The sequence below is a fragment of the Triticum urartu genome, chromosome 7 (genome assembly GCF_003073215.2).
Source record: "Triticum urartu cultivar G1812 chromosome 7, Tu2.1, whole genome shotgun sequence".
Classification (NCBI taxonomy): domain Eukaryota; kingdom Viridiplantae; phylum Streptophyta; class Magnoliopsida; order Poales; family Poaceae; genus Triticum; species Triticum urartu.
In genome coordinates, this window is record NC_053028.1 from 677,771,979 (window position 1) to 677,787,719 (window position 15,741).

At 43.0% G+C, this 15,741-nt stretch overlaps 2 protein-coding genes across 2 annotated transcripts; both read right to left on the minus strand.

Moving 5' to 3' along the window:
- Nucleotides 1-6,431: 6,431 nt before the first annotated feature.
- LOC125519383 (magnesium transporter MRS2-B) lies at nt 6,432-11,748 on the minus strand. The gene is made up of 6 exons (XM_048684208.1): nt 11,732-11,748; nt 10,144-10,942; nt 7,725-7,853; nt 7,281-7,622; nt 7,133-7,180; nt 6,432-6,922 (listed from the first exon to the last, which is right to left on the minus strand). Exons 1-6 carry the CDS (start codon nt 11,746-11,748, stop codon nt 6,692-6,694), a joined length of 1,566 nt encoding a protein of 521 aa, XP_048540165.1. The 3' UTR covers nt 6,432-6,691.
- Nucleotides 11,749-13,706: 1,958 nt separating this feature from the next.
- On the minus strand, nt 13,707-14,879 carry LOC125521783 (chaperone protein dnaJ 8, chloroplastic-like). Its single transcript, XM_048686846.1, has one exon. The coding sequence runs from the start codon at nt 14,543-14,545 to the stop codon at nt 14,081-14,083; it is 465 nt and encodes a 154-aa protein (XP_048542803.1). The 5' UTR covers nt 14,546-14,879; the 3' UTR covers nt 13,707-14,080.
- Between the last annotated feature and the right edge of the window lie 862 nt (nt 14,880-15,741).

Sequence of the window (15,741 nt, forward strand, 5' to 3'; positions counted from 1 at the left end):
CTGGCGCGGCCCGGCGGAGCGTTTTGGCGACGCACTCCCCGGCGACGGCGCTGCCGCATATCGAGTCGCATCGCGACGATGGCATCTGCTTCCTCTGGCCTTGGCCCCGCGCTGGACCGGGACACCAGAACCACCGGTTTCGCAGCCGCTCCGCGACGCGGTCGCTGCCCGCGCGGAGACGCGCGGAGGGCACCTGAGGCCGCGGCTCCTAGACCGTCCCCCGTGGTGAAGTCCCCCGGCGCACGACGCGGCCACTGCATCTGTAAGGCCGTATGGGCCAGAAGGCCCATGTGTTTTCAGTCCATTTTAAATCCTGGACAATTTTGCCGAATTAATCCTACATTTGTCTTGATTAATTTCGCATTTTGTTCTATTAACAGCAGTTTAACTCTGTTTTAGACACTGTTAATTACAGTACTTAAATTTCAGTACTGTAAATATGTTGAGTACTATGTATTCTATATAATATGTTGATGTAATATATCTCCATGTTTCTTACATGTTGAGATTAATTACATCTATTATTTGCAATTGAGATTTGTTTTTATCTCTTGCAAAGATAAATTTAGTACCTCTAGAGTACTGATTTGCAATTGAGAATTTTCTTCTCTCGCAAAACAATCTCATTGCGATTGAGATTAATTTTCTCTAGTGAAATATTAATTCACTTTGCTGAATTATCTTGCAACTTGATACAACATCATCTCATTTAATTTGAGGTCTATACAATTCAAGTTCTCACTTGAACATCAAGTTTACAACATCATTACTATTCATTACAACAGTAGTGTATTTCCGTTGAGTATGATGTATTCCAGAATGTATGTATCTCCATGTTCGCTACATGTCAAGATTAATACGTCTATTTGCAATTGAGATTTTCAATTTCTTGCAAATACATACGCAAAATTCTTAGTGATTTCTTCAAATTGATGTATTGGGATCCCGAGGTAGTGTGTAGATCTACTGCTTTGCAGATTATCACCACTACTGTTTAAGCCTACATTTTGTCAAATTTGACATTATGATTGCACAACATTGTGCACTCCCATTCATTTTACTAAGTCATGACATAAGGCATTAGGAGTGAGTATCTATTGATTTCATCAGATTATACTCCCTAGTGCTGCGAGATCTACTTCATTTTGGAGATTATCTTCAAGGTGTCATGCTTAGCAATTTGAGATTCACATTAATGGTTTCAAGATAACTTCTTAAAATATCCATTAATTTTACAACATTACCATGATGGTCTTCAATTTACTAATCGTAGATTAACTATCTCTGGTAATCGATGGCTAGAGAATTTGAGGCATTCGCCCTCAATCGCCACCACTACCCTACCTGGGCATGGACATCATGATCACTCTTGTGTCTTGTGGAATAGTGTGTGCAATCCAAGACCACATGATTAACCTCTGGTCGGAATCACACCGCTAACAGAAAAATATTGTCTTATACATCATAAGGCATTATATCGATTCAGATCTCTACATCTGGTTATTCTGTATCAGTAATTCCTAGGACACAACAGACCTCAAGGGCAAAGGTTTGGAGCTCACTTCAACCTTCAACCCGACATCACCAGCAGTGACGGGACCCTATGGGCACGGAGAATATGATGGTTGAATATGACTCAACTAACATGTTTGAAGACTTCGTCTAGTCTCTCAATCTCCTGAGTGGTCAACATAATTTATGTCCATTTATGATGTTCTAATAAGAACATAAGTATTGTTGTCATCATATATTGTATATCACAATATATTGTATCAGCACTTTGGTACAAATACATTTGTATGTATTCTATATATCTGAAAGTGATTTTCATATTGAGAATCTTCATGTCTATATATAGATTTCTACCGGAGTCAATCCGATGAAAAATGATATGTGCCTTGTGGACATATGCACCACAAACTCTATACTCAGGGAAGTCCAATGTTTCCACTCTCATTGAGAGAAAGGAGATATTTTAAAATCGCTAGATGCGATGAGGTATTTGTTGGCTCAACTCGAGTCATATTTACTATCCCTGTGGGTACCCGAGTAACATCGGGATGCTTTATTGCTTCTCAGGTTTAACTCGTACCCTACTAGACTATAAAGGTATCCGTCAAAATAGTTTCCATAGCGAAACTTATGATGACAACAAAGAGAAATATCTTCTCTTTACCATATGCAACGGATATGGCAAGCACATTCTCTATGTATCATCGGCATTGCACTACACATACTACAAAACCCGTAGCACATGTTGCGTACGAGATAGTTTTCCAAAGTGTCTTTTGCATGACAAACTTGGCATTCCTGCTTTGGTCATCATTGACATTGGGTTGAAACCGAAACTATCAACAATTCCACTGGTTTATGATTGTTATGATGCTAAATTCTAATAACATTTGGATTTTATGTGCACTACAAGTGACACAGGGAAGCTAATTTTAAGGCTCCCACACCTTAAAGTCTACGGTGAACCACTCAGACTCCTTGAATGCGTCAAGTTGAGGTAAATGGCTCTTCCCATCCATTGACTAGACTATTCAGATATTCCATGGTTCTAAAAGACATATCTACATGATGGTCTTAAGTGTGTGCTTTATTCACACGAAACCATTGGCTCATTATCCTGACATTGATTTCAAGCAAATCGAATGGATATCATTGCAGAATTCTCCTTGAGTGCCTTCTCTATGGCCCTTGGATTGAAGTTTAGCAATTTGTCCTAATGTCTAGACTCAAAATGGTTTGGTAGAATCCTATCCAAAGAGTTAAGCTCATTGCATTATCTTTACTTTGGAATTGCAACTTACCAACTTTACGTTGGCGTCATGCAGTTTTACACGCTCATGACAGAACTGCATAATATTATTTCCCTCTATCTTTGATATGTGGATATCTACCAAGTATTTCCTATCTGCGGTAATTCGGTTGCATACCGATATCACCACCCGGCATACTTCATTGGCCCCTCAACATATAGTTGGGATCTATGTGAGGAATAACTGTATTTCCGTCAATACCTCGAGCCCCTCGCATGGGGAGTTATTCAAGGCCAGTATGTTGATTCATGAGGAATATTTCCAGGCATTAGGGGGAGATTTCAAGTACCATAAAGAATACCAGGAAATTAGTGGAATGTTCAACACATTTCTGCCTCAAATCCACGCAGTCAAAGATCTGAACCATGCGTTCAGAAGATTTGCATCACATTGCAAATAACCTGCCAGATTCATTTACTGACTATAAAGGTGTCACACAATCCTATAATCTTGCAAAAATATGCCTGAAAGAGTGATGGTACCAACAAAATTCACTCCACTCCCTGTTCATAGCAACAAGGGGAGATGTATAGCAGAAGTACATCAGGATTCAGCTTCCCGCAAGCAAGGATATCAAGGCCTGTGAATCAGTAAATGCAAGTCAACTTCACGTTGACAGACACCTATTGGATAGTATACACCCAGTGGACGGGAAACCTCCACTAACCCAGGTCATAGTGCACACAATGACCAGGACATCGGAATACCCGACTCGATCGCATTGGGAAATCGCGAGCAGTCACCATGGATAACGATATTTCCATCAAGTCTATATTGATATATAGATTCTGGAGAATCATATAACCGGAAGTCTACAATTGTTGACATATATTTCTCAACTAGATTGCAAAAACCGTTCAAATGATTCAGATCCAAAGACCATGGCCATGGCAAAGTGTGAACAACACTCGGATTGAACTCAAGCAAAGGGTATAATCTAGGTAGAAATGATCTTGCTCAATAATGGGAAGGTATTCATAAACAATACCAACACCAGTTTTCTTCTGGAAACGGAATTGAGAACAATGAGGTGGTGAAACATAGAGCAAGTATTGTAGCACAAGGGTTCATGCAGATACCCAACTATTCTCCAGAGGTGGAATCTCTTTCCGATAACTTATATCATTGGCAGTACAAAATCATCTATCTCTGCAGTTGATAGAGGTAGTGATTACATATCCATGTCGATCACTAGATTCAGACATATATGATTGATTCCCGATGGAGTCTCAATTCTGAATCGAAATACAAAATGCAACATACATTGTGTAAAACCGGTACGCCACCATACGACTTATTGTTGTTGGTACATATGGTACAACCGACGTAGTGAGATCCTTATACACAAGGATTACTCCTACAATGATGAGTATCCATGTGTTGTGTGTCTGCAATGATGACACATGTAATCATCTAAGTGACGGACTTGAAAATAAAGGATTTGGGTAAACCAAAATACCGCTCGTTACTGCAACTTGAGCACCTTCATTCATACATTATGGTATACTATGTTGTCTATATCCAAAATATATTGGAGAAATTCATTGTGGACAAATCGTATCTATCCACAACTCTCATGGTAGTTCATTCTCTAGACGTAGAGAAAGATCTATTAGACCAAGAGATGATGGAAATGAGTTATTGGGACTCAACGTTCCATAATGCCATTGGATCCACCAAACAAATTGATTGGTACTCAAGAATATCTTTCGATATCTTCAAGGCATGAAACATCTTGTCCTGGTTTTTCAGTTTTCGGAGAAATCTGAACTGAACACCAATATCATTGGATACATCGATCAGATCCCCACTATCAGATCATAGACAAGTTTAGTGTTCCTACTAGGTGTGGTAGCCCTCTCATGAAGAGTCTTCAGATCAGACCTCATGGCTACATTCACCAACCATTATCTCAACGATAATGTTTCTTGTGTTGCCCGGATGCAAACAGGTTACATAATAAGCAATATCACTATATTGCATATCTTGCAAGTCAAATCATGCGACTGATTTGTTCAGCGGGTCTCTACCAACTTCCATGTTTTGGTATGTGACGGCTTCGAAATTTTGCAAGAATCAGGGGGAGTATCTTCCTGAATTGTTCCTGTTCAATGCATCATATTATACTCTTTTTCCCTTCATGAGTTTACTTTACAGGTTCTCATAAAGGTTTCTAATGAGGTAATATCAACATGAGATCATATGTCATACTTTCTGTTTTCCCCACCGGGGTTTTTAGGAAAGTATATACGACATATTTATTGTCCTCTAAACTCTATGGGTTTTCTCGTATTGAGTTAAAAGAGACAATAACCATTATATGTTACATCATTTTCTTTTTATTTTTCCCACTGGGTTTGAAGGAGTTTTAGCAACATATGAAACATCTATCTCCTCATATTTTTTTCCACAGGGTTTTTAGAGGAGCTTCTCAAGATGATGATACTTACACTGACAAGCATGGATTAGGGGGAGTGTTAGGATTTAATTAATCCTATTAATCTCTATTTTTTCTAAAGGAGGCAGTTGCCTTGTGTCCCTTCGAAGACACCCCTTCGGGGGCTATATATATGTGTAACCCATCATCAATGAAAACAAGGATTCATTTTTACTTCTCTGTCTCTCTCGTTTCTTTTTAATAGTTAGAGTATCTACAATCAGATTTGGCAAATTCGGTCCCTTAAATGCCCGTGGACGTGTCCGCGGGCACTAACCAGGCACGTCTCATATTTCTTTTTTCACATACAATTTTTTCATATTCATCCTCTAAATCCATACAAAAGCATGCAGAATATATAGCTACGTACTACATTTTTACTATTCAAATTTTGTCATTGGCGGCGATGGCCGGAGCTGCCAGCGTCGGAGCCTGCGCTGCCTGCACCGCCTCCATCTGTTGCCGACGGCGACGCTTGGCCTCTGAAGCCGACTCCATGCGGGTGGAGTTCAGGATGGCGTGCTACTCCAGCCACACGCCCACGTCCTCCTCCATCATCGGCGCCGCCTCGTCCCCCACATCCAGCAACACCGCCTCCTCCTCTTCCTTCGCCGGCTCTTCCTCCTCCACCGGCTCCTGCTCCTCCTCTTCGCCCCCTCCCCCCCCCCCCCCCCCCCCCCCCCCCCCCCCCCCCCCCCCCCTGCACCTCCTCCTCAACCTCTTTGGTTCCAGAGGTAGCCTCGCTTCCCTACGGATCTGCACCTGCTCAAGGAGGGGGGCGTCTGGGTCAAAAAATCATGATCAGATAGTGATCAAGCAGTCCGCCTGGGCATATGAGGCGGGTTTGAGAGGTCCGGTTGTAGATGCTCTTACGACACCTAGTTGTCAAGAATCTTGAATTGTTCTGAATCATTAGTTATGTAAATTTTTGATTGCATCTAACTTCATATTTGACTATTGAGATTTTGTTCATCGGACATGCATTTGTCAATCAAAAAATTTATACCTCAAATGTTTCGCCCCGGCCACTGCTTACATGTACCGACGAACTAGCCGGAGCACAAATTACACAAGCTGCTACTATGTACAATTAGTTTTTCCCAAATGGAATTGGAAGAAAGCCATATATATACTCGGCATACTCTTAAAAGTATGCCCATACAAGAATTTTATATCTATAACCACCCCAACAAATACCTGTTTTATTAAGAGGCGAAATATTTGGAAGGATGGAGGGTTAAGACTTGAGAACTATTTCTATAACAACCCATTTACAGCAGAGTAAGGGAAAAGAAATATGTTTCATTTGAATTTGTAATAGGTACACGGCAAGCCTCTGAAAGAATGTTGATTTACATGGATTCAGAGCTTTTTAATCAAGTACCTTGACACAGAATAGAAGGTTGAGTCCGCATAATGGGGGAGCTTATATCTACAGGGGCATCAGTCTCTTGTACTTGAAGAACCAGACGAAGAAGCAGAAGATGAAAGCGCCAACCACTCCAGTAATGATCAGCACCCACTGGAATGCATTCTGGATGCTGAAAACGTCGGTCTCGAAGTTCATCCCGAATACCCCCGCGACCACTCCGAAAATGGCGACAACAAATGTTGCAGTTGTTAGCAGAAGCTCAAACTGGATCAGCTGATTCCGGACGTTGTCCTGGGAACGGGAGGATCAAGATTAGCTCGATTAGTATGGAGACCAGCAGGCAGCAGTATGTGAAATGCATAGATCCTACGTGCATTGTCCCGGGAACAGGAAACTCAAGGTAATTCAGTTAGTTCAGAACAGCAGGCATCAGTACGTGAAATGCATAGATCCTACGTGCTGGTAACTTGAATGAGAAGAGTGCGAGATATGCTGATGTACCAGCTGAATGTTGATAAAATCTTCGGTGTCATCAATATACTCCTTCAGCTGAAAGAAGGAAATAATTAAGCATACACCTTCAACTCCAAGTTATAGAAAATAATAATAACAAGATATCGTGCAATTTTGAATAAAGGCGACTCATTACCGAGGTCAGCTTGTTAAGAGTGCTGTCGATGACTACAAAATATGCTTCCAGTAACATTTCAAGCTCCTCAATATGTTCAGTCACTGAGTTATCTGAGCTCTTTACACTATCATGTCTACTTCTACACAAGCTGTAGGTTTTCTCCAACTTCCGTGATTCTGTGGGTGAAGAGACTGGAGACACAGGAGCTGAAACTGAAGTCCCAGCGGCTGCCGCGTTGAAGGTTGCCAATGACTGATCACCAAACACAGATGATGATTCCATCCTCATCTTTTTCTCGGTAAGATACATCTCAGCCATATCTCCATCATCATCCATTAGCTGTTCTATTTCATCCCTGACCTATTGCAGGATACAATGGCAATTATATAGCAGGAAAAAACTTAAGAAACAGATTATCTGAAGAAAAAGAGAAGCATGATTCCTATCAGAATGCAAATTTACCTTCTGAACTCTTCTGGTCAGAGCGACTAGTCTACTTTTTAGCCGCCGAACGCGTTCCAGATTTAGAGTACTAATTTTCGATGTTAGCTCGTCCAGTAAGGGATATGCTTCAATTTCCAATTCTGCTGCCTGAGAAAGGCAAAAATGCAGATTCAGACATGCTCCAATTTGAACTGATATCAAGGAGATCATCATGTTTTGGTGCAATAAATATTATTTCCAATGAACTTCATGAGGTAAGAGGCTGCCGACCTTCAGTGATACAAATTATGTTTTCATAGCTAAATAGTAAAGATTAATAGCATATAAGTTAGCATGAGCTATCTATGAGTATCTCAAAGAGCATGAACTGTACAACGTGTAACCTTTGTCACTTCTGCAACAAGAAAAGCTAGAGAATCACTGCAGCATTGTTTATAAGGCGTCCTGCTTTAGACACTTAAGCATCGCTTAAGCGATAAGGCGCCCTGGCAGCGCCTTAGAAATATGCCCACTTTAGCTTCAGGCGCTTAGGCGTCAGGGCGGGTGGTGCTCGCCTTAGGTCGCTTTACCGCCTTATAAACAATGCAGTGCAGACATTGGTACATAATCATGTTCAGGTGAAGGTTCTTGTATGAAGTCATTACAAGATATTATTTGTCAATAATAAAAGCTCTCAATGTCCTGGTTAGCAGCTTTGTGAATAAACTACGAACAAGCTATTCTTGCATCCATTCGCTAATTATTGACTACTGTTTTTTCAAACCAAAAGCATAACTTCCATAATACATCCCAAACTACAGTGTGAAACTACAGTGGGAGCACAGCAGTACACAGTTAATCTCTTCTTAGGATTGTTAAGCACTGGTGCTACACTGGAATAATAATGTACTCCCTCTGTCTCATAATAGAAGAGCGTTTTTTACACTAGTGTAGTGTCAAAAACGCTCTTATATTATTGGACAGAGGGAGTAGTTGTGAAGAATATTTACCAACTCTAGTAAAAAAATCGTTGTTATATTCCCATCAGATAGTTGTCAACTGATCTATATACTAGAAAAATACTACATTCAAAGTGCCATTAAGAAAAAATAGCTATGTCAAGCAAAGCATAAATCTACTCCAGTTCTCTTGCAGGCAATGTTAGCTTACTCAATATCAAGATTAAATAATGAATTGCATATTTTTCTACCAAAAGAACATCATTGGCTGGTCTAGCAAAAGAGAAGTCAAATACTAATGTCCGTGTTAAATATTTCTGTATAACCTCATTACACAGTTCAAACAGTTAATTTTTTTTCCCATTACAGAAGGTGTCTCCAGTCCCATATAGTGCCTCATAAAAACTCCCAAATCAAAGTATGCAATTATAACTATATCCAACCGGCAAAAACCTCGCACAAGAATACCACATTGGAGAGGGTTGAGGTATAAGCATACTCCCTCCAATTACTGAACAAATATTTCTGGTGAACATAGAATCAATTAAGCTATTGGAGATTGATAATGTAGTGACAAGATTTTAACAGAGAAAGAATCATTGTAGTGGTTATAAAGGGGGGAAGGCATCAAAGAGAACGCCTGCAGAAGGAAAGAATATGCACATAGGAAGGCAGTGACTTCTTAAACAAGAAATCGTCACATCTAAACACTTACATAGTGAGCCTTTTCCATTCAAAGATCTATGTTGGTAGGACTTTTCTTCTTAGGCCTATATTTCTCATTCCAATTTTAAATCAGCTTAGACTTTCATCCCCTTTCTAATGCATAATGCACCACAGATGTTGAAATTTCAAAAGGAAAAGAAATGCCACGACCTGAATCTTTAATTACAGATGTAGCAGACTGATGCTAACTATTCATTAAATTCTTTAGTACACCTCCAAAGGGAGGCAGGAGATAAAACTGCAACAATCAGTTATAATTTTGATCCAACTGACACGGAGGAGCAAACCTATAATCCATTGTTTGGTTAGGGGGCAAGGGAGTTGAGGAGGGAAGGGGAAAGGGAATTAAGGAGGCCAATTCTCACGTACCTCTTCCCTGGTGCCCTACTAATGCAAGTGGGATAGAACTTCCTCTCAAATCCCACACACATACACCAACCATGGGTTTGGGACTAATAACCGATTTCCTGAAGCATAATCCCCCAATAAAGTCCCATTCCCTTTCCCCAAAGTAGCCAAACACGCTTTGTTTCTTGGGGATCCAAGGCACTGACCCCAAATTTAGTGTTTGCCTTACCCACCATGACATCACTTAGTATCTAGTATCAGACATTCGGATGAACTTAGCCCACTCCAATTCTACGATCAAATTAAACCGCAGTATTGCAGAAAATCTATACTACAATAATTATGGGATCGTCGTACCATGACTAATAAGTAATCACAACAGAAGTATATACAGTGATTTTAGAGAGGGAGGGTGGCGTGGGTACCTGGGCGTCGAGGAAGGAGCAGGCGGCCTCGAGGGCGAGCTCGAGGGCGCGGAACTCGAAGGGGAGCTCGTCGCCCTCGGCGCGCTGGAGGAGGCGGCGCTGCAGCTCGGCGGCATACTGGAAGACGTAGCTGTCAAGGGAGTTGAGGAGGAGCACCTCGTCGGCGGTGATGACGCAGCGGATCTGCTCGAGGTTGACGACGATGGCGCGCTCGCGGCCGAGGACGGTGGAGGGGTAGACGAAGAGCGGGTCGAGGAGGCGGAGGTCGCGGGCGGGGAGCTCGCAGCGGCGCATCATGGTGGCCTTGTCGACCTCGAGCGTCTGCACGGAGGCCGTGGCGGCCTCGACGCGGATCCAGCTGCGCGTGCCGCCGCCGCGCTTCTTGAGGTTGGGCACGTCGAGGCCGCCCGGGAAGCGGCGGCCCCCGGCGAAGGAGGCGGCCCCGCCCCCCGGGGTGCCGGCGCCGGTGCCGGTCCCGGAGTGGGGCACGGAGGGGAGCGCGGGGGACGAGGCCGACGCGGCGTGCGACGGGTACGCGTAGGGCTGGTGGTGGAGGAGCGGCTGCTTGACGGCGTCCGCCATGGCCGGCGCCGCCCGCCGCCGAGGGGCGTGATTGGTTTGGGCGCGGCGGTGGGGGATGGGATGGGCTCCTCCCTCCCGGCTGTGGGGTCTTTTCGCGGATGGGCCCCTGGGGAATCCGGGATTTGGAGGGCGGTTCGTGCCGCGTTGCGGGCTTGCGGCACGCGCTGGCAGTTGGGTCGTGTGGAGTTCAATACGCTCGCGTGCTGCTGGATCTTTTCTTTGTCAGAGAATCTCTTGTTTTTTGAGAGATTTGTTTTTGTTTGAGAGAGAATTGTAAGAATCCCAACCACACACATAAGCAAAGTTTCTTCAGATTTTTCTTTCTTTAAGATCTTATATGACTTTATTCAAACTCGATTAAAACTCACATGCAATGCTTTGGATCATAGATCCGAAAAACTACATGGTAGCTGCTAGTATAACTGAAAACTACGATTAATTAATGTTGTGTTATTTATATTTGGGAGCGCAACTCATTATAAACCTCTTGTGTAAATGTTCATGTTACTGTAACAAGTGTCCTTGAGAATTTTCATGCGAAACAGAATAATAGTGCTTCATTGGTAAAAAATTTAAGTGAAATATCTAGAGGGCAACATTTGGCGTTTGACTTGTTTTTTTTGTACTCCCTCTGTAAACTAATACAAGAGCGTTTAGATCACTACTTTAGTATTCTAAACGCTTTTATATTAGTTTACGGAGGGAGTATATACAAATCAAAATGCTTAAGTATTTCCCCTAAAATTTTGCAAGTAGAATTTAGGTGTGACAATGAACACATATATTTTCACATTATTTTGAAATTTTTAAAATACGTTTTTGGCGCGCGGGAGCATATGCTCCCTAGAGCCAAATTGAATTTCCGCATACTAGCACATTGCACAATATGTCTACATCTAAAACGATATGTATTTGCTAACTAACCTGCAACTGCAAAACTGAGCGGCCAGGGTTTCTATTTCCCTCCTGCATCCTTGGCAGCTAGGGCAAACTCTCCCCTGCATACTTTGTCGGCGAGCCCATGGATTCGCCTCCCCTCTACTTACCGTTCCGGCGACCAGTGGCTGGGAGGGGAATCCCGCAGCCTCCGCTCCGGTTAGTACTTTAGGTTAGGGTTTTTTAGTTCTCACAGGTGCGGCGCTTGGTTGGATGGCAGCGCTTCTTCTTCGAGTTTGTCTTCCGGACTTCGATCCCCCTCGAGTTCGTCCTTCTGGACGTACTCGACGGAGCTCCGGCATAGATTCCTGTTGTATCCATGGGGCGGTGAGGTTAGGGTTTCTCGTCGTGTGGCGAGATTTGTTGTCAGTTGTTTCAAATCTGTTCAAGGGTTCAACGACCATGACTGCGGCTCTAGGGAGCTAGTCCTTACGGGCACGTGCACGAAGACTTCCCGGCTGTCATCAACAAGATCAAGCCGGCTACGATATGGAGTGGCGACAGTGGCGCGACGGCGGCTCATTCTCGTGGCGGTAGTGATGGTTCGGTGGTCTCGGTATCTTGATGTAATTTTTATTATGTTTGAAGTGTTTTGTACTTCCGGTGAACTTTGATAATTTATCTGAAACATCTTCACAAAAAAAAATGTTATTGCCAACTAAAAGCCGATGTTTATTGTTTCATTATGATGAATGGCGTGTCATGTGTTTTTTTTTCAGCGATGGTTGTGCATTTTTTATTTCATATTTCCCCTTTACATGACACCATAAAATCCTCCTTGTTCTCCTAAAAATTCAGTGTAGAAGCAAAAGAAAATTTAAAAGGGGCACACCCATATTGTCATGATTTGACAATAATGCACAAAAGTGTCACGGTTTACCTAGAAAGTTGACATGTAACAGTCTGCACATGTTAGCTAGCTACCATTCACGGTTCGCTGTCAACTTTTTGAAGACTGTTGAGAGCTGTTCATGTCGGTTGCGGGTTACTTTAGCAGGGAAAACATGGGGCGAAGAACATGACAGGTTAGGCAGGAGAGCAGACGGCCGAGTTCAAAATGATTAAACAAAGAAATTGGTTGACATCTTCAAACAAGAACTAAAGTTGTACTTCTTTTATAAAGAAAGGGAAATATAAGAGCGTTTAAGTATAGATAAAGATCAAGATCATGTATTATGATAGTCAGGAGACGTGAGGAATCCGTGAATGAAACAAGCTACTCCCTCCGTCCCATAATGTAAGACGTGAGTAGCAGGCACTGTTAGAAGAAAGCGAGTGACAATTTGTTTAATCCGGCGCCAATAGAAAACAGAGAGGGACCCCTTTACTTGGCGTCCTCTTGACGGAAATGGATCCTCTAACATACACAAGGGATGTTAGAGAAGCTACAATACCTTAACTTTTCTTTTGTTAATTCATATAATTAAGGCTAAAATAACTTAAGCCAATTTTTAAATACAGATCTAGCATGCACATTCATAGTAATTACATACAAACAAGTTGATGGTGATATAAAATTAATTTTGAATTTTTTATGTCTATAGTAATTATTAAAAATAAATAACCTGCTAATAGTCAGTAACATTTCTTCTTCAATTTACACTAGAGAGTGCATTGTAACACCGTGACTTCCTTTCTCTAAGTTAGAGGATCCGGCTTTCCTCTTGACCGTGTGTTGCCACCGACCACTTCAGTGTGAAAGCCTCTGAAACAAAAACATAGATGAATAAGCAATGTTCTCATGCAACGACACGTCTCGGACGCGGGAAATCAACTGTGTGGATCAAGACTCCTGGCATGTCATTGGGATTAAACATTTGATGTGAACTTGGAGGACGAGAACTGAATAGTTTGTGAGCTCTACTAACATTAAAAAGATGCATCTTTCAATGCCATATCTTCTCAGATCCAGATCAACAACAGCGCCATAAATCTTCTACCCATGTAGCAGCACGTGACAGATGCAAAAGAAAAATGCAAGCAGGATCAATCAGAACAAACGGCTGACATTTTTACAGTGAAGAACTGAACTATTTCACCAGCAGCAAGTGTCATCAGTCAGTGTGCCATTATCACTGAAAGCGAAAGAAGCGTTCCTTCCATGGAAATCCAAGGATAAGAGGCGTCCCTAGCCACAATTTGGATCAATTCCTCCGATGCTTTTCCCTTACTCCCTCCGTCCTAAAATTTTTATTTTAGATTTGTCTAGATACGGATGTATCTAACAGGGACGGTGAGAGTATTTACAATGGAAACAAAATGTTCCGATCGAGTACAATTTGCTAGAACCCTAAAATATCTGCATCTACTACTTCCCCCACGATAAAACAGGAGAGAAATACGCAGCCACACACGTCGTGCGAATTTACAGTGTGATGATTGCCAACGCCTCTGTCACGGCACGGCAAGGAAGAAGATTTCAGAAGTCGGAGAACCAGTCATCCTCGTCGTCGTCCTTGAGGTAGCGGCGGTAGCGGTCGAGGTCCTCGTCGGCGAGGCCGTAGCGGCGGCGCCAGTACTCGAGCCTCGCCTCCGCCTCCCGCATGTTGCTCATCACCCTCTGGTACGCCGCGTTGATCCGCTCGAAGTCGATGCTATTTTCTTGGGCGTTGTCGCAGCTGTCTCGCCGCACGACGTCCGGGTGGTACTGCAGCGCGAGGCGATGGAAGGCCCTCTTGACCTCGCCCCTGGTGGCCCCCGGCGCCAGCCTCAGCGTCCGGTAGTGGTCCTCCTCCAGCCCCCCTCCCGCCGGCCTCGCCGGCGCCGCCCCGCGCGCGCTCCCGCATCTCACCGACGAAGACGACGCCGTCCCACACCGCCGCGCCGGCGCCGCTGATGCCGACGGTACGCGCAGGTTGAGCACCACTCCTCCTCCCGTGGCCATGGATGTAGCCAAGAGATCAAGAGAACACGAGATCGATCGAGTTGTGTGATGGAGCTCGTCGTTGCTTCGGATCTCCCGATGCGTTCGCTCTGTTACCGCGTGGTGGAGCTGGAAGAGATGGTTGGAACTTGGAATGAATGTGGCTGCCGCGTGGGATTTAGGCTGGTCATAGTGGGAGTAACTTATCTAGTAACATAATGTTTTTTAAAATAAGTTTGTTTATATGGCATGTAGTTAATAAGGAGATATGTGTTTGGAGTAACATAATATGTTACTATAATATAACAAAATCCAACACAGAATGAGTCTACATTGTAATAAATGCAATCATCTATGATACTATTTTTATGTTACTTTACACTATAAAGGTAGTAATATAGATTAGTGTCATATGTATGACACTAGTCTAAGTTACTCCCCATTATGAGTAGGCTTAGGCTAGTCATAGTGGGAGTAACTTAGCTAGTAACATAGCGCACTTCAAAAAAATTGTGCTTATGTGGCAAGTAATTAATGAGAGGTGGTAACATAATATGTTATTGTAACATAGCGCTTTTTAAAACAAGATGAGTCTACAAGCTAATAAATAAAGTCATCTAAAATACTACTATTATATTACTTTGTATTACAAAGATAGTAACATAGACTAGTATCATATGCATGACACTAGTCTAAGTTATTTCTCACTATGACATAGGATGAAGGGAAGGCGGTTGGCTCGCCGGAAGGAGCGGCACGCACGGCTGTTTTGCCGGAGTTTCCCACGTTGACGTTGGCATTGCTCGCACGTTTTGGCACGGACGAAACGAAACTTGGCGCGGGGGAGACGCCCCGGCATCACTATCCATTCCGTTTCCACATCCCCGGTTTTGACTGGGTTGAGATACTCCATAGGCAGGAATGCAGCTGTTTTGGCGAAAATAAAGCTTTCACGCGATTTTTTTCCCGAAGTAAAAAATGTGTTTTTCAGTTTTCAGCACACAACCAATATTTTTTGCGAGAAAACTTTCGATCTATTCATTTTCAATCATGGCAGTACAACGAACACCGAAAATAATAAAAATTACATCCAGATTTGTAGACCACCTAGCGACGACTACAAGCACTAAAGCGAGCCGAAGACGCGTCGCCGTCATCAGCCCTCCCTCACCGGAGTCGGGCACGACTTGTGTTGTAGACAGTCGGCAAGTCACCGT

Bases quoted from the DNA above. Each gene is read 5' to 3' on its own strand.
- LOC125521783 (XM_048686846.1), bottom strand. From the start codon at position 14,545: ATGGCCACGGGAGGAGGAGTGGTGCTCAACCTGCGCGTACCGTCGGCA.
- LOC125519383 (XM_048684208.1), bottom strand. The intron at 7,623-7,724 runs GTAAATTTGCAT...ATCCTGCAATAG, and splicing joins TGACCAGAAGAGTTCAGAAG to GTCAGGGATGAAATAGAACA. The intron at 6,923-7,132 runs GTACATCAGCAT...TCCCGTTCCCAG, and splicing joins ATTTTATCAACATTCAGCTG to GACAACGTCCGGAATCAGCT.